Raw genomic sequence first — 23046 nt, forward strand, 5'->3', positions numbered from 1 at the left:
AACTACTGAAGCCCGCGCACCTAGAGCCTGTGCTCCACAGAAAGAGAAGCCACCACAATCAGAAGCCCGTGCACCACAATGAAGAGTAGCCCCTGCTTGCCGCAACTAGAGAAAGCCCGCGCACAGCAACGAAGACACAACACAGCCAAAAATAAATAGAAGAAATACAGGCATGAATTTCCACGAAAATTAGAAACTAAAAGGCTTTTCATCTGAAAACTAGAGGAGGACTAAGGACTACAGAAAGGACTACAGAAAGCACCCCACAGTGACTGGCACACGCTATGTTGTCTGCAGTAGTTTCCGTTTTGTTTTTTCTTAAGCAGAGCTCCAATCTTACGACTCACAGACTGGATGGCTGTGCACCATCAGGAACGAATTTTAAATAGGAAGCCTCATACCCCCAAGTCCTCCAACACTCTTGGCACCTTTCAGGGAGGACACCCCATGACCCAAGCCCCCCGGCCTGGGCACCCGGTGCTGACTCACTGAAGCTCTGCAGCAGCACGGACATTTCTGACTCTAACAAATGCTGGGTTGCATTTTCTCCACATCGTGAGAAGTCTTCTAGAATTCACTTAAAATAAAAAACCAACATAAAAGAAGTCCGAGCCCCCAACGGAAAGAAGCTCTCTAGGTGAGCGTGGTTGCCCTGACACAGCTTAAACGGGTGCTCAGAACCCAGACAAAGAAAATACACAGAGAAAAGCAGCATATTAGCCAGTTTAATTTATTTAAGAATCTTACAAAAAAAGGAAAAAAAAACAAAAACAAAAATCAAAAGACACAACAAAAAACCTAAATACAGAATTCATTACGCTTCATGGTTGATCGTTTTTACTTGCAAGGGTATAAAACCTCGCTAAATGCAGCCAATACATTTTTATTGCATAAGACCCAATTTTTAAAGTTACAAATCAAAACGGTCAGAACAATCGTTTCTGGACACTCGGTACTGTATTACCACGGAAGGCTGAAGCAGTGCAGTATCATCAGAACAGTGCGTACCCTTCATACACTGACGGACATTCAAAACAGAGTAGCAATATAAAAAGAGAGATTTTAAAAAAGAGAACAGAACAGAAACAACCAGAAGAGTTTACATCCACCTTTGTTTCAAATTGTCTTTGGATTCCATCATATGTTGTCTCAAGATGCACCATGTCAGATCAGTAAAGGAAGGAAGATCTATGCCTACGTATAAAAGTATCCTTTGCTCAGCAGAGGTAGAACCTGGCAAAAGTTTTATTGCAGAGATACAGCGTACCTCTTCCCACCTCTCATGGTTGATGGTAGATACAAGTGGTTATTGAAAAATAATATCAGTAGTTTGCAAATTCAGTATAAACCATGAACAGGATGATTTTTTCTGATGGAGGTGAGACTGCAATGTGCTACGTAGAAAAAAAGCTCTCTGCCCCGTAAAGTGGAAGTCAGAAAGAAGGCTGAAGCTTCTTTATCCTCTTCAGTGCCACAAATACTGTCACAGCAAGAAAGGCCCTCAGGACAGGGTGGACGGAAAAGCCAGGGAGTTCTCACTAAGGGGCCGGCGGACTGACCCTCAGCCCGAAGGAGGCCTGACCTGCAAGTATCAAAGAGAACTGACGTTCCCAGGTGGCACCCCTTGCTCGACTCTGCACTACAAGGGTGTAGTCTTAGCCTCATGGTGTCCTGACGGCTGCTGCTCCACGGGCGCCAGAGGAGGAAAGCCGGGCAGGACGTGTGGGGACAGGGATTCCCACTGGAGCTCTCCTCTGAAAGGCCCCGTTTCATGACAAATTAGGTGCCTAAGACTTACCTAAATGCAGACAACTTTTAAATTTCAGGAAGTCTACGAAGTTCAGTAGTAACGAGAGAAACATGTACACAAATGAAGGCCCAAGAAAGGCTCACGGCTATCTTTCCTGAAAGTTAAGGAGGAAGGTTTTCTTAAAAGTGCGAAATCTGTAATTAAAAACGCAATGTTGGCCTCCCTGGTGATGATTACCACCACTTTTGTGAGCCACCCCTGGGTCTGCCCTACTGGCAACACTAATCCAATCATTAAGAATGCCCTGATCCAGCTCAGCTCCTAGCTTTACAGCCAATCTAGTCAAGATCAATTCACCAGCTCACTGGTGGCAGGACAGCCCAGCAGATCCTACCAGCCAGTCCCTCCACAGTTAACTGGCTGTTTTACCCTCAGCACAGAATCAACCCTTGAGCTGAAGGCTCATGGAAGCCTCCACAGCAGTTGTGCTGCTCGATTCCGGAGGAAAACTGTCCCTTAAAGGACATTCTCTAATGTCACCTGTCAGCATGGACACCAGCATGTACCAGGTCTGTCTCCACTCCTGCTATAAATATCCTTAACTGGTGGGAGCAGAAGCAGATTACCCATGCTCACTGGAAAGTAAGCTTCTGATTGTTACTTGCAGGCTAAAAGTACACGCTGGACTTCTTAAAGAAACAGAAAATCTGCAGCAGTAGCAGGTCATAAATCACTGTTCAGATCTGCAAGATTTTCCTCTCAGCTGGAAAGCCACAAGGATGAAGGATTTGGTGCAGGCCTGAAAAATTGCAAGGGTAGGAACAAGTCAGGTTTACTGAAGAGCAAGTTTGATCCCAAATGCACTGAAGAAGTTAGAGGAGCTTAAAGGAAGTCTTGGGAAGAAATTTTTTAGGTGAAAACATGAGGCTCACTATAGCTTCCAAAGAGCAACATAAATGAGCATAACTAGTCATATAATGACAGTATCAGAAATTGCACTCAAGTACATTCCCCCCAATACAATGCATTGCACACAGTAAAAATTTGTAATAAAAATGCAAAACACAATCAGGCATGTTGAAAAATATTAACACAAAACAGACATAGGAATTCTATGGTAAAGATGCAAAACCGAATTCTAAAATATATGAACAAATTCAACTAAGAAGTTTTTCATACGTTTCTACGTCCAAAAAAAAAAACAAATTGTAAGAAGCCCCCTATGGGAAGTCAAGAAAAGAATAAATAGGATTGAAGGGAGGAGGGAAAAGAGAAAAACAAGCTGGTGGCGTCCCAATTTACAAGAAATATTTACATTCAGAATTCAAAAAGAACTCAACATTTCTATATATACACATTATGTACATATATATATATATAAGTACAGCATAAAATCAGAAGGTGGGTTTTGGATTTCACCTCAAGTATGCAGAAAAAAAATTACTAGCTAGCTCGAGTTGCAGGTATCTATAGATGTGTTTCCTTCACTTATATGCCCTTAAAAGACACTGCCTTTGTACTAGACAACTGGCATCCAATGAGGACTTGTTACAAATGGCTTTTGCTCGCAGCTGTAGCCATGACATGGACTGCCTGCTGCATATTCCAGCAGCAAAGCGTGCACAGTGAGCGTGCGAGGTGTGGTGTTAGCCAAGGAGACTCCAGACATAGAGGAAGGAGAGTCAACAAATGCCCACTGTCCCTGGGATGCCTGCACTAGCCGAACATCTGTTCACTGCATACTGGTCTAACAGCGACTCTTATGTAGCACCATTCTTAGAAACTATCAAATATCATTCAGGTACATTTTTATTTTATTTTTTCAGGTACATTTTTTAAATGAGAGTATTTAGATAGGGACCTTCCTCTTACTATCTAATCAAGAAAAGGACCCAAGTGAAAAACACTTTTCCTCTGCTCCTACTTTCATAAACTGAAATGCATCAATCATTTCTAATCTATTGCTTTTTTTCCCCTCCTGCTAAACTGGAAAGTGGAGGGGACTGAGGAAAGGCTCCCATTATACAACGGTAAGTGTCTGGTACCCTTTCTCGTCATGCCTGTTAGAAGTTGCTCTAATAGCATCACATGGAGATTAGCAAATGAATGCCCCAGTGGCTACAGCCAGAAACTTATGCTTCTAGAATATTATATACCCCTGGAGCTTGGTAATCTAGAACTTTCACCATTACAGATGAAGCAGAATACAAGTAAAAGGTTTACTGTTGCAACTCAAAAAGGTTTCTGAAGTGCTAGTTGGATTGGAATAAATATATATATATACATACACACACCACTACATTGCTTTGGATGCAGGTTCTTGCTAACTTATATACAGATGTAAAGAAAAGATACTGAAGAGTGTATCGGCAATTTAGCAGCAAAAAGGGAAAATTGCTTAAGATATTTGCTTTTCATCAAGTGTGTTTAAAAATACCTTATTAATACTTTTAGGAATTCATATCGTTGATAAATATCTGGATTATCCCACTAAACTGCAGCTTGTGGTAGGGAGGGTGTTAAATTAGGGGAACACTACCCCCCCGCCAATACCATCTGAGCAGCTCTGGACTCGGAAAGTGGTTTTCAGTACAATCGGCACTGTAAACTCTGAAAACACTAACGTGACTTGTAATCAAAATCTTTGTGCTCAGAGCCATATTGCTAAAAAGGGAGAAAAGGCATTACAGAGGCCAAATGGACTCACATCGGGTTCAACAAGGTCCCTGGGTTCAGACGTGGCATTCAGATCCTGAAATACAAGGATCTGTTGTACAGAAGTTAGCTGTTGTTGAGACTTGATTTTTTGACAGAGGAGGACCTTGAATGCTGGGTTTTCCCATGTTGACCAACCTAAAACTTGCTGACTTGGGTAAGGGCACAGTGTTAAAGGTCATGTGTTCACCTCCAGAGAGGAGGATGGGAAGCAGACTGCCGGCGCTCACATGCACACCACACCACGATAAGCATGTGCACGTGGCACCTCGGCTCCCCATCCATTTACACGGCTGCCTTTCTGAGGTCTACTTTGAGAGTTTTCAGAGGCCTTATTTCTGGACTTTTTTTTAAAAAAGCAAAACGAAGCTGTTCTACAAAGAACAGAACATACATATATCCCCCTTTGTAACAAGATAGCTATTCCAAGAGCAAACATTACATCATAAATTGTGAGGGTCAACTAACTGCATGCTAAAGAATCCTCACACTGAAGCTGCTTGGAAAAAACCATAACCTGCTAAAAAAGATACTCCCACACACAAAAAAGGGAAGTTGGGCCAAGCCTCCAAGAGGGAGTCTCTTTTCCCCAACCCTGCCATTTTGTCTCACTGGAGGTAACAGGCTTGTTATGCTTCCCCCTCCACAGCTCTATTTCACCTTGGGATGTTGATGGAAGCTGACTGGGCTCCTGATTTAAAAACAGAAGAACTAACTGGGAAGTTTTGGTGCAGGTGGACAATTCTGCTCTTGACTGCCAGCTGGGTCTAGTGGCCCTAACAAGGGACATTGGTTGATATTCATATGGATCACTGCCTGAGATATAAGGACTAGACTGAGGATAAAAGTTGCATCCACTGGGCAAAATATGCCAAAGAACAGAAATTATTCTCAATTTGTTCCTTTAGGCGTCTAGAATAAATAATTCCAAAGAAAGAAAACTTATGGTAAACGTGACATAACCAAACTCAGGCTTGAAGAAACACAAGAGGATGATAGCCCTAGCTTTCCCATCACTTAACATGTATCTCACCTAATTCTGCAATAAGTTTAGAAAGTTACAAAGGAGAACAGTTCAACTTGAGAAACTTTCAAAAGTACTATCATTTTACCCCTTCCTCAACACCATTTCAATTTTGAGGGGTAGGTTTTAAACCAAAATATAAGGCTACCTGGAATGTTGAGCAACACGCAAGTTCTGCAGCATCCCCATCACAGACTACTTTTGAAGGTGGTGAGGGCCTAAACAAGAGTCCACTTCTGCTTAGTATAATAACTTTTTATTTGACATCTACAAGATTGTGGTATCTTGCAGCTTTTGACCAGGTTTATACAATCTCAGTTTTTCAATAGTGCAACCTGTGCAAGCAAAAAAAAAAAGGAAAGGAAAAAAAAAAGGAAACAAAAAGACCAATTGTCCCCTCACTTGTTTTTATAAACATCTATTATAGGCGAAACAAAACTTACCCATATTATAGATAAGTGTCTATTCACATTTGTACATTACCATTTTTAACAGCTTGAGATAAACTCTACAATGTCTTACAACACATTAAACAATATTCAAGTTACTGGGTAACAACAATAACAACAAGAAATAAACATACAGCAGAAGCCTCAAGTGTTTCCTCATTGTCTAGTTTACAACTCAAGTACGGTTTCCATTTTTAAGAGTGACAAAGCAAATTAAGATAACGAAGTAAAAAAAAAGGAAGATTGTTTGCAAGACGGAAGCCAATTTGTACTTCTTTCTAAAACTATCTTTAAGTTAAGAAAAATGTAATTTTAAGAAAAGCAGGCTTGTAGCCATTTTTGCAGCACACATTAGGAATACTATTAATACATTAAAATTAACTTTTAAGAGTTTTATCACCAAAAAATGTATGTACTCATTACCTTGACAAGAAACCTGGGGCAGGGAGAATGGGAGAAGGTGATTTCGCAGGGTTTGAAGCAATACCCAGGTATAAACACTATAAAAATGCAATAACCAATGCTGTACATCTACAAATGTTTCTCTCCGTTACTTGACTTCTGTGTTAATCTTGTTTACGCATGCTTTCAAAGACATGCACTGTCAGAACAAAAACTAGAAAAAGAACCTGAATGCATGATATGTCACCTTTCATTTCATGCTTTAATAAACCTATTGTTTTAATAAGTTGGAAAAAGAAACCAATATATATTTTCTCTATTTATAGACTCAAAACACATGCATCCGGGGATAAGTCCCACAGCAATGGCATGGATGTACTGCGTTAACCCTGAGCACTGTATAACATAAAAGTAAAGCCAGTTTGGGAAGTTCCAAGCATTTTTAAACCAATTATGGTTCGTAGCTTTTAACAAACTCACAAACAAACAGACTGACACACACGCGCACATACCCCTCTGCTCACCCAAAGTAAAAGCATACGGTAAGTACCATGGGAAAAGCACGAGGAAAGACATATGTACCACCATCGGCACTGCTGATTTTCAGTTTTGCTATCTATTCCAGGTTTGTCCTTATTCCCAAAAAAATGAACTAGAGAGAGAGCACAACTGAAAAAAAATTATAATTCTTTGGAAACTGTCCCTGATTTTTATGCAAATGATATGCTTCAACAGCATTTCATATACATCCATGTTGAAACCTGTCTGTTCTTATGCGTTGCTCAAATTGGCGATGCTCTGGGGGTGACGCTGCTGCCAGAGCTGTTTCTGCTGGACCGCAAGCTGTTGAGACTGGTCTGAAGTTGACAGGAGATTTATAAGAGGAGACACACAATTTGCAGGAATGATCAAACCTGCAATTAGAAAACAAGAATTTATAAAGGTTGCTTCCAGGAGAAACCACACTGTTTTATAGCTTCCTAGCAAATTCCAAATGAAGTATAATATTAAGTTTAATGAATAAGACTCCACAAAAAAACTAAATGAACACCTAATAACTGAACTGGCCCCTTCAGAAGTAGCCCGATTCCTCAGCAGCATCACCCACAAATACCTGAGCACATGCATGTGTCTAGTGCAACACCATCTTCCTGCTGAAGCAACAGAAGGCCAAGTACAGTACCTTCCTATCTACTATCTTTGAAGCTCCACAAATGTATGCAAGCACCACCTTCTTTGGCATATAGTAATGTACCAAAGAGACTACAAAATAGTGGCTGCAAATTCAAATGCGTACTGAAGCAGTAACTTCTAAGTGGCACAGTGTGGAAGTCAGCAAACTGGAGAGTATATATATCCTCTGTAAGGGAACTTTAACTCCTCCCATGTGGGAACAGGGGCTCAATGTTCCAAGCTTCTCTGTTGTTGCTGCTGCTGTTGTTGTTTTGAAGAAGATAGAAATCCAGTCTTCTGATTTTTTTTAAATAAATTTATTTATTTTATTTATTTATTTTTGGCTGCGTTGGGTCTTTGTTGTTGCACACAAGGTTTCTCTAGTGGCGGCGAGCGGGGGCTACTCTTCATTGTGGTGCGTGGGCTTCTCACTACAGTGGCTTCTCTTGTTGCGGAGCGTGGGCTCTAGGCACATGGGCTTCAGTAGTTGCAGCACGCGGGCTCAGCAGTTGTGGCTTGTGGGCTCTAGAGCGCAGGCTCAGTAGTTGTGGTGCATGGGCTTGGTTGCTCCGCGGCATGTGGGATCTTTTCGGACCAGGGCTCAAACCCGTGTCCCCTGCATTGACAGGCAGATTCTTAACCACTGCGCCACCAGGGAAGCCCACAATCTTTTGATTTTTAAAAGTTGGCAACTAACTCAATTGAAATCTTGCAACCAAAAATACTTGAGGATCAAAAAAATGTCCATGGACTGACTAGCCCACAGGCTACCAATGTGCAACCCAGGATACAGAGAAAGGTTGTTGCAAAAGAAACAAAGACAATGCGACAGGGAAAGTGCAATAACTGGGTGGATTTCCGTGAGGCCTGTCATTGAGGGAACAGTGGGAGCGGCTAGCCTGGTCTCCCTTGCTCCCTGCAGGACTCCAGTCCATCCCCTGTGCACAGTGGCTTTGACTTCCATAGTCTCAATGTGGCACAATGAACATAAAGACTTCAGAGAATCCTTAGTCTTCATACCAGGGAGCCTGCACAGATGTCGACAGTGAGGGAGGGGAGCAAGAGCACCGAGGGCAGCATAAAATCACAACCACATCAGGATTTCAGCCAGAGCCAACTACACCCATTCAAAAGCTTAACTACTGTTTATCCTTTTAAGAACATAATATAAAGCAAGCTCTACCCCACCACTGGAATAGACAGATGCTAAGATTCTAAGACGTTAGAAGCAAAATAAGAAAAACACAGGACCTGATTTTTCTTCTCAAGGCTCAAACCAAAAAAAAATTAAAACTCACCTACAATCCGCTGTCCATCCTCTGTTCTTAGCCGAACTATCTGCATTTTCACGTTTGTGCCACTGACAGATGCGAGAACACCCTCGACTTTTGTCCAGACACTCAGTACTGAGCCACATAATACATAGTATGTGCGGCAACGAAGACCTATTTCACAAACTAATCCCAAACTTGCTTTTTTGCAATTGCCACGCCTAGGATAGATAATAAGGAAAAAAATGTATATGTGCGTGCACACATGCGCACACGCACACGCGCACACACACACACACAAGGCCCACAAGGTCTACCCTAATTTCAAATGGAAAACGGCCTACCGTCATTTACCTTTACTGATAAAGTTTGTAGACTGCAGTCCTTCTGACATTGGATTATCCTGTCCAACTTAAGGTATCACTACTGATTTTAAAATTAGTTATTTCTTGGGCCTGGCTCCCTTATAAAAGGGCTGATTTATTGGTCTTGATATCCATTTAAGCATTTGTCATTTTAATATCCATTAGTTTACTGTATTAATGTCAGTTTATAAAATAATCCTGCCAGTTATTTCCATAGTATTAAACTACCAATATACAGTTCTAAATCAGGTAAGTGGAAAAGCCCTCAGCAAATAAACAAAAGCAAATTTATCTACCTACATGTGTCTAAATAAAAACCTAGCTAAAATTCATCTATATCCTGTATCCCTTTTCAAAAAGTGGGCCAGATACTCCATTTTCAATGCCCTGAAATGAACATAATGACTTGAGAACACCTCTGGCTAGCCTAGTAGTACGCAGGATCAGCTCCAGGGCTCAACAACAAAGTTTCTAGTGCTGTTAACTATTTGAGGTACCTCTGTGGTTTCCTAGAAGTTCCCTAGCCTTAAAAATAAAACTGATTTGGGACACCAATAAAACTATGGAGGAAGGAAAAAATAAAGGAAGGGAAGGAAGGAGAGGAGAAGGAAAAAGTCTCAACCCTAAGAATGATAGTTAAGTCCATGCTGGCAGACAACATTTGGTTGGAAGTAACAAAGCATCAGTGGGGAGACCTAAAACAGTGCATGGTCCAGAGGCTTCCAACAAGTACCTCTGCTTAAAGAAACAACACCGAGCAATTGATAATCTGCTTGTGTACTTATAGGGACAGATAGCTAAAGAATGAAGGGGTGTTTAAATCTTGATCATACTTTGGAATATATGGTGAGAAAAATGAAAACTAACCAATAAGCATGAGTACAAGTATCTGCAGATGAATTATACTGATCTAACCAGTGGACCAGGGCATCGTCTGAGACTACCTGTGAAAATAAGACAAAAATTCCATTGAAAAGGTATTGTTTTAAACAAACTGGTTGCCTAATTTGGTCTCTAAAGCCAACTTAAAACCATCTTTATACAGAAAACATGGTCTTCACTACTGCTTGCATTTGAATTTTACCCATAAAGCTCTGCCATGAGGTTTTTCCCATGTAATGAATATTTCAAATAGTTAATTATAATTGTTTGCAAGTGAAAATGGCTAGGAATAATAGTAATATAAGGTAATACTAACAACAAAATAACATAGTAAAGTTAGGAAAAAGAGATATCACTGTTTTTCCAGAAATTATTGCAAAATATAAACACAGCAGTTCACAGTAAAACCAAGAGTTGGTGGGAAGGAATTTCAGTCTTGTACATCTTCCCTTTATTTAAAAAATTCTAATTTTTGTAGTTAGCACTATAGAAACTTCCTTTTCTGATAACATAAGCTGTTTCAAATAATCACCTTTAAGTTTCCTAACAGTTGATAACATTAAGACTGGGATATTAATTTAACAAGAGTTGATAAAACTTTTTCTGAAACAATTTTCCAGTAATCAAATAGGAAAAATTGACAATTTACATATAAACATAGTTGCAATATATTATTATAAAACAAGTATTTATACATAACATCATGTACAAATGGAAAAATACCTTCTTATATTTCTTTTTTAGATCAGCATAAATTTCTAATTTGAGCTGTTTCCCAGTATTTGGTCTATAAACTAAGAAAAGCTTCTTTTTAGGATTCACTTCTTTAACTAAGATGGCAGTTTTCTTGTTGTTTCTTATCTATTAAAAATAAATAAATAAATAGGTGAGAAAATATAAATATTCAATACTGCACACTTTAAGACATGCTTGCTTTTTGCACCATCACATCACGATCAAAGCCAAATGAGTTTGTAAATACAAAACTGTGTGAAAGGAATAACACCTGCTGTGTAACCGACTTGAACAAGGTCTCACCAAAGTGAAGGCTAATGGACCTTATCTCTGAGGCAAGACAATCTTTAGAAAATTGTGTTGAGTAATAAGATTTAAAGCACGATGTCCAGTGGAGACAATTTTGCTTCCTCTAGTCCAGGAAACTGGACTCGCAGCCTCAACAGGGTCAGAGGTAAGAATCTAGGTAGTGGGCAGGAAGGGTCTTCACAGGAAATAATTTTACCTCTACTGTATGTTACTCTCCTTCAAGTTACAATGAAATATATAACCTTCAAGATAATGCCTTTTGATCACCCACAGTCCTCTGAATTCATCTACTCCATCAGTGCTACAACCTATTCCTATCAGGTTAGGGAGGGTGGGAGGGAGGCACAAGAGGGAGGGGATGTGGGGATATACATATAGCTGATTCATCTTGTTATACAGCAGAAACTAACACAACATTGTAAAGCAATGTCGTAAAGCACTGTATACTCCAATAAAGATGTTTAAAAAAAAAAAAGGAGAAGGCAGCAACTTAAACTCAGTCAAATCTGCTTGTTATCTTTCCCCTCAATCCTGATATGTCCTTTTACTTGTTCAGTTTTACCCATCCCACCCTAGCTAGAAACCTCAAGATAATACTAGAAGCCAAGAACAAAGCTGGGGGGAAAATCATTTTTCAGACTTTTAAGAACTAAACTTTTTCTCCTCCAGGATCTTCAAAAGAGTTTATCCTCTCATTCACACATAGAAAGAAGTAAGTGATCTTAAGATCCAGTGATGCCATTTCTCTGAATCTACTCTAGAGATACACTCACACAGGTACATAGAGAAGCATGTCCTTTGTAAGAGAAAAAATGGAAACAACCTAAAAGTCAATTAATACGACACAGGCTAAATAAACCATGGTATATTCATAACACAGAATACCATGCAACAGCCACAATGAATGAAGTAGTCCTATAAGTATCAATACAGAAAGCACTCCAAGACTGATTGTTTAGTGAGAAAGGCAATTTAAAGAATGATCGATACTGTATCATAGAATTGGTGTAAAAAAAATAACCAACAACAAATCAACCATCTAAAACAGTAAATTGTTTCCTATGGCTATAATACATATGCATTAAATGCACAGAAAATGGTCTGGGAGAATAGACACAAAACTGGTAACGGTGGCTACCTCTGGGAAGGTGGGAAGGGACCGTGGCTGGGAATGATGGTCAAAAAATTTAGTGCTATCTGTATTTAAATTTTTTCACAAGTGTAATAATGCATTCATGGGTACATAATTCAATTAAAGAATTTAAGAAAAAAAAATCCACAAAGAATAGTCAGCAGAGACCACATATTCTCTGCAAAACCTAAAATACTACCTGACCCCTGACATAAAAAATTTAGGGATTCCTGCTCTAGAGAGCTTATTTATGGTTTCACTCTGCCTGTGGCATCATCATATTTGGTCTCCTTTACGCAGTTCTTGAACCAGGTCTTCATTTACAGTTGGTCACTCCATAAAGGGCTTGGCCAAAAAGTTCGTTCGGGTTTTTGGTACCATCTTACTGAAAAACCCCAACGAACTTTTTGGCCAACCCAATATTTGCAAATAAAAAGTAAAATGTGCTACACACATACAAAGCAATATTAGTCACAAAAAGAAAGGAAGTTATGACACATTCTACAACATGGACGAACCTTGAAAACATTATGCCGAGTGAAAGAAGCCAGACACAACGGTCACATACTGCACGATTCCACTTATATGAGGTACCAAGATACGCAAACTCATAGACAAAAAATAGATCAAAGGTTATCAGGCCAGGGGAAAGCTACTGTTTAATGGTGATGTTGGCACAACATTGTGAATATAATTAATGACACTAAATCATACACTTTAAAATGGATAAAATGGCAAACTTTGTTATATATTTTACCATAATTTTAAAAAGTTAACAAAACGTAGAGAACTTCCCTGGTGGCGCAGTGGTTAAGAATCTGCCTGCCAATGCAGGGACACAGGTTCAAGCCCTGGTCTGGGAAGATCCCACATGCCGCAGGGCAACTAAGCCCGTGCGCCACAACTACTGAGACTGCACTCTAGAGCCCGTGAGCCACAACTACTGAAGCCTACATGCTGCAACTACTGAAGCCCACGCGCCTAGCGCCCGTGCTCTGCAACAAGAGAAGCCACCGCAATGAGAAGCCCGCGCACCGCAACAAAGAGTAGCCCCTGCTCGCCTCAACTAAAGAAAGCCCACGCCCAGCAATGAAGCCCCAATGCAGCCCAAAATAAAAATAATTAAAAAAAAATTTTTTTTGACAGCAACTCTATCTCAAAAGAATAAGTAGCAGCATCTTTAAGATATCCAAGAAAAGAAAACGTGAACTAAAGACTTCATGTCTGGGCTTCCCTGGTGGCGCAGTGGTTGGGAGTCTGCCTGCCGATGCAGGGGACGTGGGTTCGTGCCCCGGTCCAGGAGGATCCCGCATGCCGCGGGGCGGCTGTGCCCGTGAGCCATGGCCGCTGAGCCTGCGCGTCTGGAGCCTGTGCTCCGCAACAGGAGAGGCCACAACAGTGAGAGGCCCGCGTACCGCAAAAAAAAAAAGATTTCATGTCTGGTAAAATTTGTCTTTCAAGTACAAAGGCACAAACTTACCAGCACGTAAGAATTCAGGGAGTAATGTTTCCATAAGCCCTTCCTGAATCTACTACATAATGGGTTCAGACAAAATAACTAGAGAGATATTAACCTAAGGACTAGTGAGTGAGTGGTGAGCTTTAATTATAAATTAATTACCTGTAGAACTAAGATTAATTAAGGGTTAAAAGAAGAGTATAGGGCTTCCCTGGTGGTGCAGTGGTTGAGAGTCCGCCTGCCGATGCAGGGGACACGGGTTCGTGTCCCGGTCCGGGAAGCTCCCACATGCCGCAGAGCGGCTAGGCCCGTGAGCCATGGCCCCTGAGCCTGCGCGTCCGGAGCCTGTGCTCCACAACGGGAGAGGCCACAACAGTGAGAGGCCCGCGTACCGCAGAAAAAAAAAAGAAGAAGAGTATACTATATAATTGCCATATGTTGACGTGCAGAAACAGTATAACTATTTTTTAAATAGCATAAAGTAAGCTTATGCAAAGAAAGTTATTACAACAAAAATATTTTCAAAATACTGGGGCATAGTATCCATGATATTTTATCATCCTGTGTGCCCTGAAGAACAGGGATTATTAGCGTGGAAGAAAGAAGACCAAAATTTCAGAGAAAGGTCTTCCCTGGTGGCGCAGTGGTTAAGAATCCATCTGCCAATGCAGAGGACGCAGGTTCAGCCCTGGTCTGGAAAGATCCCACATGCGGCGGAGCAATTAAGCCCGTCTGCCACAACTACTGAGCCTGTGCTCTAGAGCCCGTGTGCCACAACTACTGAGACCACGTGCCACAACTACTGAAGCCCGCGCACCTAGAGCTCATGCCTCTCAACAAGAGAAGCCACCACAACGAGAAGCCCACGCACCACAGAGTAGGCCCCAGTCGCTGCAACTAAAGAAAGCCCGCGCACAGCAATGAAGACCTAACACAGCCAAAAATAAAATAAATTAAAAAAAAAAATCAGAGAAGAGATAAGATTAAAATTCCACATTTTTTGTTTGTTTGTTTTTTGTGGTACGTGGGCCTCTCACTGTTGTGGCCTCTCCCGTTGCGGAGCACAGGCTCCAGAAGCACAGGCTCAGCGGCCATGGCTCACGGGCCCAGCCGCTCCGCGGCATATGGGATCTTCCCGGACCGGGGCACGAACCCGTGTCCCCTGCATCAGCAGGCGGACTCTCAACCACTGCGCCACCAGGGAAGCCCCAAAATTCCATAGTTTTGATCAGGACAAATAAATATGCATTCATTTGTGTGTGTATATGTATATGTCTAAATGTAAACACGTACACACACGTGCACACACACATACACACTCACACATCCTCTCTCCTTAGCTCTGTCCACAGGCAAATACTAAACCAATGAATGTAGTTACACTAATAACTGAAAACTGAATCTTGAAGACATAAAGCATTATTATGACTAAAGAAGGTCACTCACTATATTATGGAAAAAAAGGGTTCAATTTACTAATAATATGTAAACATTTTTTTTTTTGCCCACACCACGCAGTATGCAGGATCTTAATTCCCTGACCAGGGATCAAACCTGTGCCCCCTGCAGTGGAAGTGTGGAATAGTAACCACTGGACCACCAGGGAATTCCCCAATAAGTAATAATTTAAAACTAGCATTTAATAATACTCCTCAAAACGTATTAAATAAAAATATATCACAATTACAGTGATAAATTATCAAAACACAGAAAGCTAAATACAATTGGAAAATCAGCACAAAGCGAACAGGTAATTACAATGCTGGCAATGAAAACACATTACACATCTTAACAACTAACATTTAAGGGAAACAAGCCTTACTTGCAATGACAAATAAAAGCCATCATCTGGTCCTGTCAACTCAGCCCAAATCTTGGTAGCTTCCTCCCAGGACATTCCCCTCTCTACACTTATCTGTAAAAAAAAATAATAATAAAATTTAAATTAAACTCACTTCGGAGAATGCTTACCAGAAAATGATATTATACTTGAATGTGCACGTTTTCTAAACTTACCGTGTATAATTCTACATGGCCAGAGGTTGAATATCCTGGAGTCAGAAACTTCTTAACATCACTTTTCCTCACTTTTTCATCTCCAGAACCAAGATCTTGAACAAGAAAAAGCAACATATAAGTATAAAAAAAATTTTTCATCAATAATACATATGACAGGCTTCCCTGGTGGCGCAGTGGTTAAGAATCCACCTGCCAATGCAGGGGACACGGGTTCGAGCCCTGGTCGGGGAAGATCCCACATGCCGCAGAGCAACTAGGCCCATGCGCCACAACTACTGAGCCTGTGCTCTAGAGCTCGCGTGCCACAACTACTGAAGCCCGTGCACCTAGAGCTCATGCTCTGCAACAAGAGAAGCCACGGCAACAAGAAGCCCAGGCACCACAACGAAGAGTATCTCCCGCTTACTGCAACTACAGAAACCCCATGTGCAGCAAAGAAAACCCAATGCAGCCAAAAATAAAATTAATTAATTAATTAAAAAGAAAGAAAAAAAGAATACATAAGATGTTTTAAAAATTTCCCAACTTACCTAAGATTCCCATATCATATCTTCCATTTTTTTTGGCATTTTGAACAACTGCAGTAAGTGTGTCTGCAAAATACTGAAATAACGCATTCTGCTGATGCACCTCCATGCCCAAAATTCTATTTAAGAATTTTCCTATGTTGTTATAATCTGCAATGACAAGAGTGTATGAAAGATTTAATGCATTCAAATGGCAATTTAAAAAATTTATTCATCTCAGCCTAGTAAGAGTCTCACTTTCTTCTCTAAGACTTCCCTCACAACTCCTGTACCGTTCCCAGAACAGGGCTATACTTCGACCGCTTCTACCTCTAGCAATTAGCACGACTATACTACATGCTCAAAAGATGTTTGCCAAATTGAATTTTTGCATCTTCAGCTTCGCTTACTGAAGGTATGAATATAATTTAGCACAACAGAATGTTAGTTTTCCAACATTAAGTCTTAACCCATAAAGTTTAAGTGCTGTTAAGTCAGTGAAGCTCAACTTTGGCTGCACAAGTAAGAATGCCCAGGAGCTTCTGGAAAATTACCGACGTCTGAGCTCCTGCCCTGGCTTCAGTACTTTTTTAAAAACTCAACAGCTGATCATATACGCAACCTGGTTTGAGAACTGCTGCTATGTAGAGAGAATAGAGATTTAATTTCTTGAATAACCATAGTTATTCATAGCAAAAACCACCCAGAATGCTCTGTGAGCACTCAGTAATGAGGGATTGAGACCTAGAGACTTGAAGCTTCCCCTTCAACTTGACGAAAGTATAAACAACAAAATGGGCTATAATGATACAGCAACAGTTATGAACATACATACAAAAGTCATACCATTACCTTTATCTAGAGTAAGAATTCCTGAACGATCTTCTACATTTATCAGGCCAACTCCTATCAGTCCTTGTCGAACATCTGTAATAAAACAAATTTATAAAAAACCTTATAGTCCAGGGCTTCCCTGGTGGCGCAGTGGTTAAGAATCCGCCTGCCAATGCAGGGGACACGGGTTAGAGCCCTGGTCCGGGAAGATCCCACATGCCGTGGAACAACTAGGCTCGTGCGCCACAACTACTGAGCCTGTGCTCTAGAGCCCGCGAACCACAACTACTGGAGCCCACACGCCTAGAGCCCATGCTCCACAACAAGAGAAGCCACTGCACCACTGCAGTGAGAAACCCACTCGCCACAACTAGAGAAAGCCTGCAAACAGCAACGAAGACCCAATACAGCCAAAAATAAAAATAAATTAAAACAAACAAAAAATAAACCTTATAGCCCAAATAACTCAATGAGCTGTTAACTGACTAATCAAATTAGATCAAGTTCTAGCATATAAGACACAGTCTATGTATCTTCCATAGTTCCTATTAGCTGAATTAAATGGAACCCACAGCCCCTAAAGATCTTTAAAATCCTAGAATACTCAAACCTCACATTATATTTTATTATTTCACTAAAATGTCGTATCTTTTCAACAACAACCCTTGGCAGTGGAGATCCTTGGCTACAAAGCTGTCACCCACAGAATCTAAACAACTTCGAACATACAGCAGGATACTGATTAAATAATTTATATAAGGAAATAATCATGCTTCCTTTCCAAACGTTACCTATCAGTACTGACAAGGCGATGCAGAAGATAAGCAACGTGTATAACTGTCAACATGTTCTGAATTACGTTACTAAGAAGACAGTTTATAAAACTTTTAAAAAGTATTTGTGTCCAGGATCTAACCCAGACTTACAGTAAAAAGGGTTTAAGAAAGAGAAAAGGATCAACAGGAAGCATAATTATATCCTATTTACGCATTTATTTAATCAGCTAGACTGCTACATGCTCAAAATGTGTAGATTCTGCAGAAGATGACAACTCTGTAGCCAAAGAGCTCCAATGCAAAAAATCCTCATTTTGGGAATCCATCCTATGGGAGGAAATTCCTGAATAGAAGGATAGCTGCTATAATTCCAGCACTGTTTGTGATGCAAAAAAATGAAAGCCACTTGAACATCAACAAGGGAAAAACTGTTACATAAGCTAGATGTAGAATATTACACAACTGTTAAAATATGTGTTAGTACTATAGCTATTGATTTGTAAGGGATGCCTGTGATGTACCAAGTGAGAAAAGTACGTTGCAAGTAATATTAACATGTTTTTTTTTTTAAAAAGCTCTGTGTTTAGACAAATGGATAAAGGTGTGTTAAGGCTGCCCCTGTTCAGACTGTCAACATTTGTTAACCTCAGCAGGTGAGACTGGTAGGTAGCAGGTAGTTAAGGAGAGGGTATGGGCTCCTCATTATTCACTTTTAGATTGTTTTCATCACTTATAATGAATAAAAAACATGTAATTTTTTAGAATTAGAAATAAATTGGGGAGTTGTTTTTGACAATCCCTCCAATGACCAAACAAAAAGAAAATAAGAGGGAATGAAAGGGAAAGGGAGAAAAACAGGGCCAAGACTTTATTGGTTTTTTGTTTTGTTAAATGCCATCAGTGATTATAAGCACCCCTGCCAGCTATGTCAATATGGACTGTTACCAACACTAAACATGGGTTCAATTGGAAAGGACTTCCTAGTAAAAAATGCTAACTCTATAAGGATAATGTTTCAAATACCTTACATCTGTTTATTTTCCAAAATATTTTCAGTTTGCTGAACTACTGAAATCACCCAGACTACTAATATTAATGGGGTAAAATCTATTCTTCAGATTTGCAAGATACATCTAAGAATTTCTATAGCACTACTTAGGACTTTTTTTTAAATATAAAAATTTCTAAATACACACAAATGTAAAGAGAATATTCTACGGACCACAGGTACCCAGCACCCAGTTTTAACAACAGTTAATACACGGCCAGTTTTATCTGTACCTCCACTAGCCCCCACAGATTATTTACCTAGGTACTTTAAATTTTAAAAGCTATTTGGCATAGTCATGTTCAAATTAATCTAACAAAACCATTTTTCCTCTAGTAATCTAGTATTAAACAACATGCAACGAACTCTATCAACAGTAAAAACACGTCACCTGAATGAAAATTTAATAAATCTACTGCTTATTATAAGACATCAATTTAGGTGTCTGTTAACTATCAATTTCTAAATTTTATACATTTTATGTCCAAAGAAAACTAAAAACAACAGCACATGTTAGAATGAGTTTTGTACCTTCTTGTCAGTACTCATTTTCCTTTGTTATGATTATTTTTAAAAGTTACCTTTAAAGAATTCTCCAGGATAGTCTGGAGGTGGTGATACCATAGGAGAATCTAGGTTTACAATGGATTTCATGACAATTTCTAAAGCATTTCTTCCATACTGCAATAAAAACCAAATAAATTTAACAAGTTTCAGTATTTGGATACTCTTCAACCACATGACCAAGTGAATGCTATAAAAACTATTATTGTACCAAAGAGTCAAAAATAGCAGGACTCAATTATTTTTATATATATTTTACACTGCCTAGTGCCTCATTCACACCTTTGTACACAGCAGGCATTCCATAAATAAACAACTTTCTTTACTTCTGGGAACTCACACTTCATTCATCCACAAGTATTTATTATAATCTTATTTTCCAATAGGAATGAGAAGATGATTATATTGCACAGTTGATCACCAAAGATCTAACTGCCACGTGTCTTATAGGACTAGCCATGACTTTATAGCAAAACCATAAGAGGAGACAGCTTTAAGTTTTAAACAGCAACCACTTTCCCTTTCTGTTCCTTACAGACACCATACACTGCAATCATTTTTCACAGATAGTGAAAGCTGAAATGTACCTTATTATCAAAGTTGAACCTACTCAGATCTCTGGATTCTGTTGCTCTTCTGTCTCCATGTGTAAGCGCACCCTATCCAAACATAAAATCTCCAATCAAGGCACAGAAGACAGGTTAACATATATCATCTTTTACACACATCTATATAACTCAAAAACTTACCAAACTCTCAAGTCTTTTAGCAACAATAGATGCAAATCTTTGTTCTCCTGCCAATTCAGAAATCAGAAAGACGTATTCCGGAGCAGTAACTTGGTTTGATCTATGAGTTCGTCCTGTAATGACAAAAAAAAAAAAAAAAAAAAAAATTCGCTGATTGTGCTCTCTAGATACTAATATTCTGAGACCTATTCCCAGCACTTAACAGTAAGCTGGTATCCAGAAATCTTTAAATCAGAAGAAAAATTAAAGAATGTAACAATTACCCTAACTCCCCAAAAGGCACAAAATCAAAAACGCCAACTTGAACAACATCTGTATTCAGAACCTTACTCCCACTTATGGGGGAGCAGAAACTCCATAAAATTATTAAATGATAAACACATTACTGGTGCTACCCCAGTTTAGTTGACCACAATGTTGCTGATGCACAGCTGCTCTGGATTCTCCCAAAATTGTTGTTGTTGTTGTTTTAAATCACCAGGTCACAGGGACATGAAGATGGAAGGGAAGGGAGGAGCAATGTGCCCTCAATGAAGCTACTGGGGGTTGAAAAAGACATCAAGTGGCAGCTGCTCTGACATGGATAACACCCTTGGAAATCTACAATGAAGATACTCCTGAGGAGCCCCATTCTTGAATATAATGCCAGAAAGCCCTACCATAGGTCTTTTACAGCTTTTAAAACAGCCAAGAAATAAATTCATGATGCCCTCTATATTTTAAGGTATATGCAATACACAAACATCTCCAAAACCTACATATGTGTCAAGTTTAGTATATCTAGCATTAAAATATTTCCCCAGTAATTCCTGGCTATGAAGTGAAACTCAGTGTAGGAACTTACCAAACTGCTGAATTGCTCTATCAGCACTCCATGGTAATTCCAGGGTCATATGAACTCTTCGCCTTTGATTTTTAGCTCTCCTATCTGCTTGTAATGAAATACCTGAGCTGGCAGCTTCTGAGATGATAGCAATATTCTGTATCAAATGTAAGGAAAAAAGAACAAAAGATCACTTCTGCACAAAGAGAGGTGGGAAAACATCCACCAATACGTATTCTCCTTTACTTCCTAACTCTCAGTTTTAGCTGTACATGGTTACAAGGACACCCAGAATCAAGATTACATTTCCCAGTCTCCCTTACAGCTAAGTGTGGGCACACTCCAGCCAGTAGGTCACCTGAACAACGTCCAGGAAATGTCCCTAATCAAAGATATGCCCTTCCCCTCCTCTTTTTTTCTCTCTGCTGGCTGAAATGTAGAGGTGTGATGACTGAACCTGAAATATGGAGGTAACTAGGAAATGGAAGGCTGCATATTAAAGGAACAAGACAGAAGAGACCTAGACTTCAAGGGGTCATACCAGTCCTGGTCCACCTACTCAAACTTGTACATGAGAGAAATGAACTTCCACTTTAAGCGAATATGATTTTGGATTTTCTGTCACTTAACAGCCAAATCTGATCCCAACTAATGCAATTTCTAACGCACATGGGCCTAAATTACTAACGAAACAAGTACTTAAAATAACTGATAATACCTCTACCTATAATCTTTAAAATATGTAACATGAGCTTTTAAATACATTTAAAAGACAACTTTGATAATGGTAATAGCTACTGTCTATTTTCTAGTTGCAGAGGCAAAAAAATTTTGAAATACAAAGCAAAATGTGGATAAAGAGATAAGATTTTATTCTACCCCCTTTAGATTAAGGAAGGAGGTTGAAGTGGTTCTCCTACCTATTTTTTAGCAAAACGCTTATAGCAATTCCGACTAGATGGAGGAAGAACTGATCTGAGAATCTGAAAATTGATGAAGTTTACTTAACAATAAGAGCATACAGAAAGGGCCTCTGAAGGTGACCACGACCTCTGCAGTGGTCAGTTACGCAAGTGTAATCTACAACCATTCAGAGTAAATCGTCTCAATAGGACATGGCAGAGCAAGACAATAAACAGCAAGATCAAAGGATCCCAGTAATCGGGGCATGTGCTTAAATATATTTCTAGATTCAAGATTACACTGACACTAGGGTGTAGCATTAGGTGTAGTGCCACTAAGATGACCTGAGAGAACACAATATTCTGATTAAAGACTTCAAAGGCCTCCAAAGCTATCAAGAGCTACATCTAATTCTATGCACAAAACACCACATTCGATTTATAAGAAAATAATGAAAACGTGTAAAATGTTCAGTGATTATGTGTACTTACTTAAAAAAATAGAGTAAGAACATTCAAAAGACATGATTTATATTAAAAGAAAAAACCTAAAGATTAATCCAAATGTATGGGCATTATTCTTTTCGCCAAAAAGCATCCCAGAAAAACATACCTTATCTCCATCCATAAATCTTTGTTTTTCCGTGATATTTAGTATTTCCACAGGGACATCAAGTTCAGATCTTGACTCATAAGATATACTTCCATCATCATTGCTTACAACCCTCCCCTTGCGGCCAGTCATCTGCAAAGCCAAACAGCGTCACTTACAATTAATGTAGCTGACTATGGTGCATGAAGCTCAGGGCTCCCAACATAGAAACTCGGTGGGAGGTGAAAGGGATAATGAAACCAGCATGTACTGTGCAACCTGTCCTGCATCAGGCACTGGGGGAGAGAGAACATTGCAACACAGTGCCTGGTTCTGAAAAGTTCAAATTCCAGGGGAGAAAACAGACATGCGGCAATGATAACAAAGACTGCATGACAGGTGCAATAACAGAGATCCGTGTCTTGGGGCAGATACTCAAGATAATAGGGGCAGGAATTTACTTGCTCTAGGATGACAACTAGAGTAGAGCAAGGGTTCTAAGATCTAATAGAGGATATTAGATAATTATATGATGATACCAAATATATCACTTATTCTAAAGGGTTT

At 39.7% G+C, this 23046-nt stretch overlaps 1 protein-coding gene across 1 annotated transcript in view; it reads right to left on the reverse strand.

The window, feature by feature from the left end:
* Positions 1–696: 696 nt before the first annotated feature.
* SBNO1 (strawberry notch homolog 1) overlaps positions 697–23046 on the reverse strand; it is a 54979-nt gene continuing 32629 nt past the window's right edge. Inside the window, exons 17-29 of the mRNA XM_079943060.1 lie at positions 22501–22632; positions 21007–21142; positions 20163–20275; positions 20001–20072; positions 19431–19530; positions 17044–17118; positions 16216–16362; positions 15683–15777; positions 15489–15581; positions 10755–10892; positions 10017–10093; positions 8812–9005; positions 697–7254 (exon numbers count right to left, since the gene is read on the reverse strand). Coding sequence (XP_079799186.1) covers positions 7112–7254; positions 8812–9005; positions 10017–10093; positions 10755–10892; positions 15489–15581; positions 15683–15777; positions 16216–16362; positions 17044–17118; positions 19431–19530; positions 20001–20072; positions 20163–20275; positions 21007–21142; positions 22501–22632 — 1515 coding nt within the window. The 3' untranslated portion in view covers positions 697–7111. The remainder of the gene's footprint in view (positions 7255–8811; positions 9006–10016; positions 10094–10754; positions 10893–15488; positions 15582–15682; positions 15778–16215; positions 16363–17043; positions 17119–19430; positions 19531–20000; positions 20073–20162; positions 20276–21006; positions 21143–22500; positions 22633–23046) is intronic.

Source organism: Stenella coeruleoalba (genome assembly GCF_951394435.1).
Source record: "Stenella coeruleoalba genome assembly, chromosome: 14".
NCBI lineage: Eukaryota > Metazoa > Chordata > Mammalia > Artiodactyla > Delphinidae > Stenella > Stenella coeruleoalba.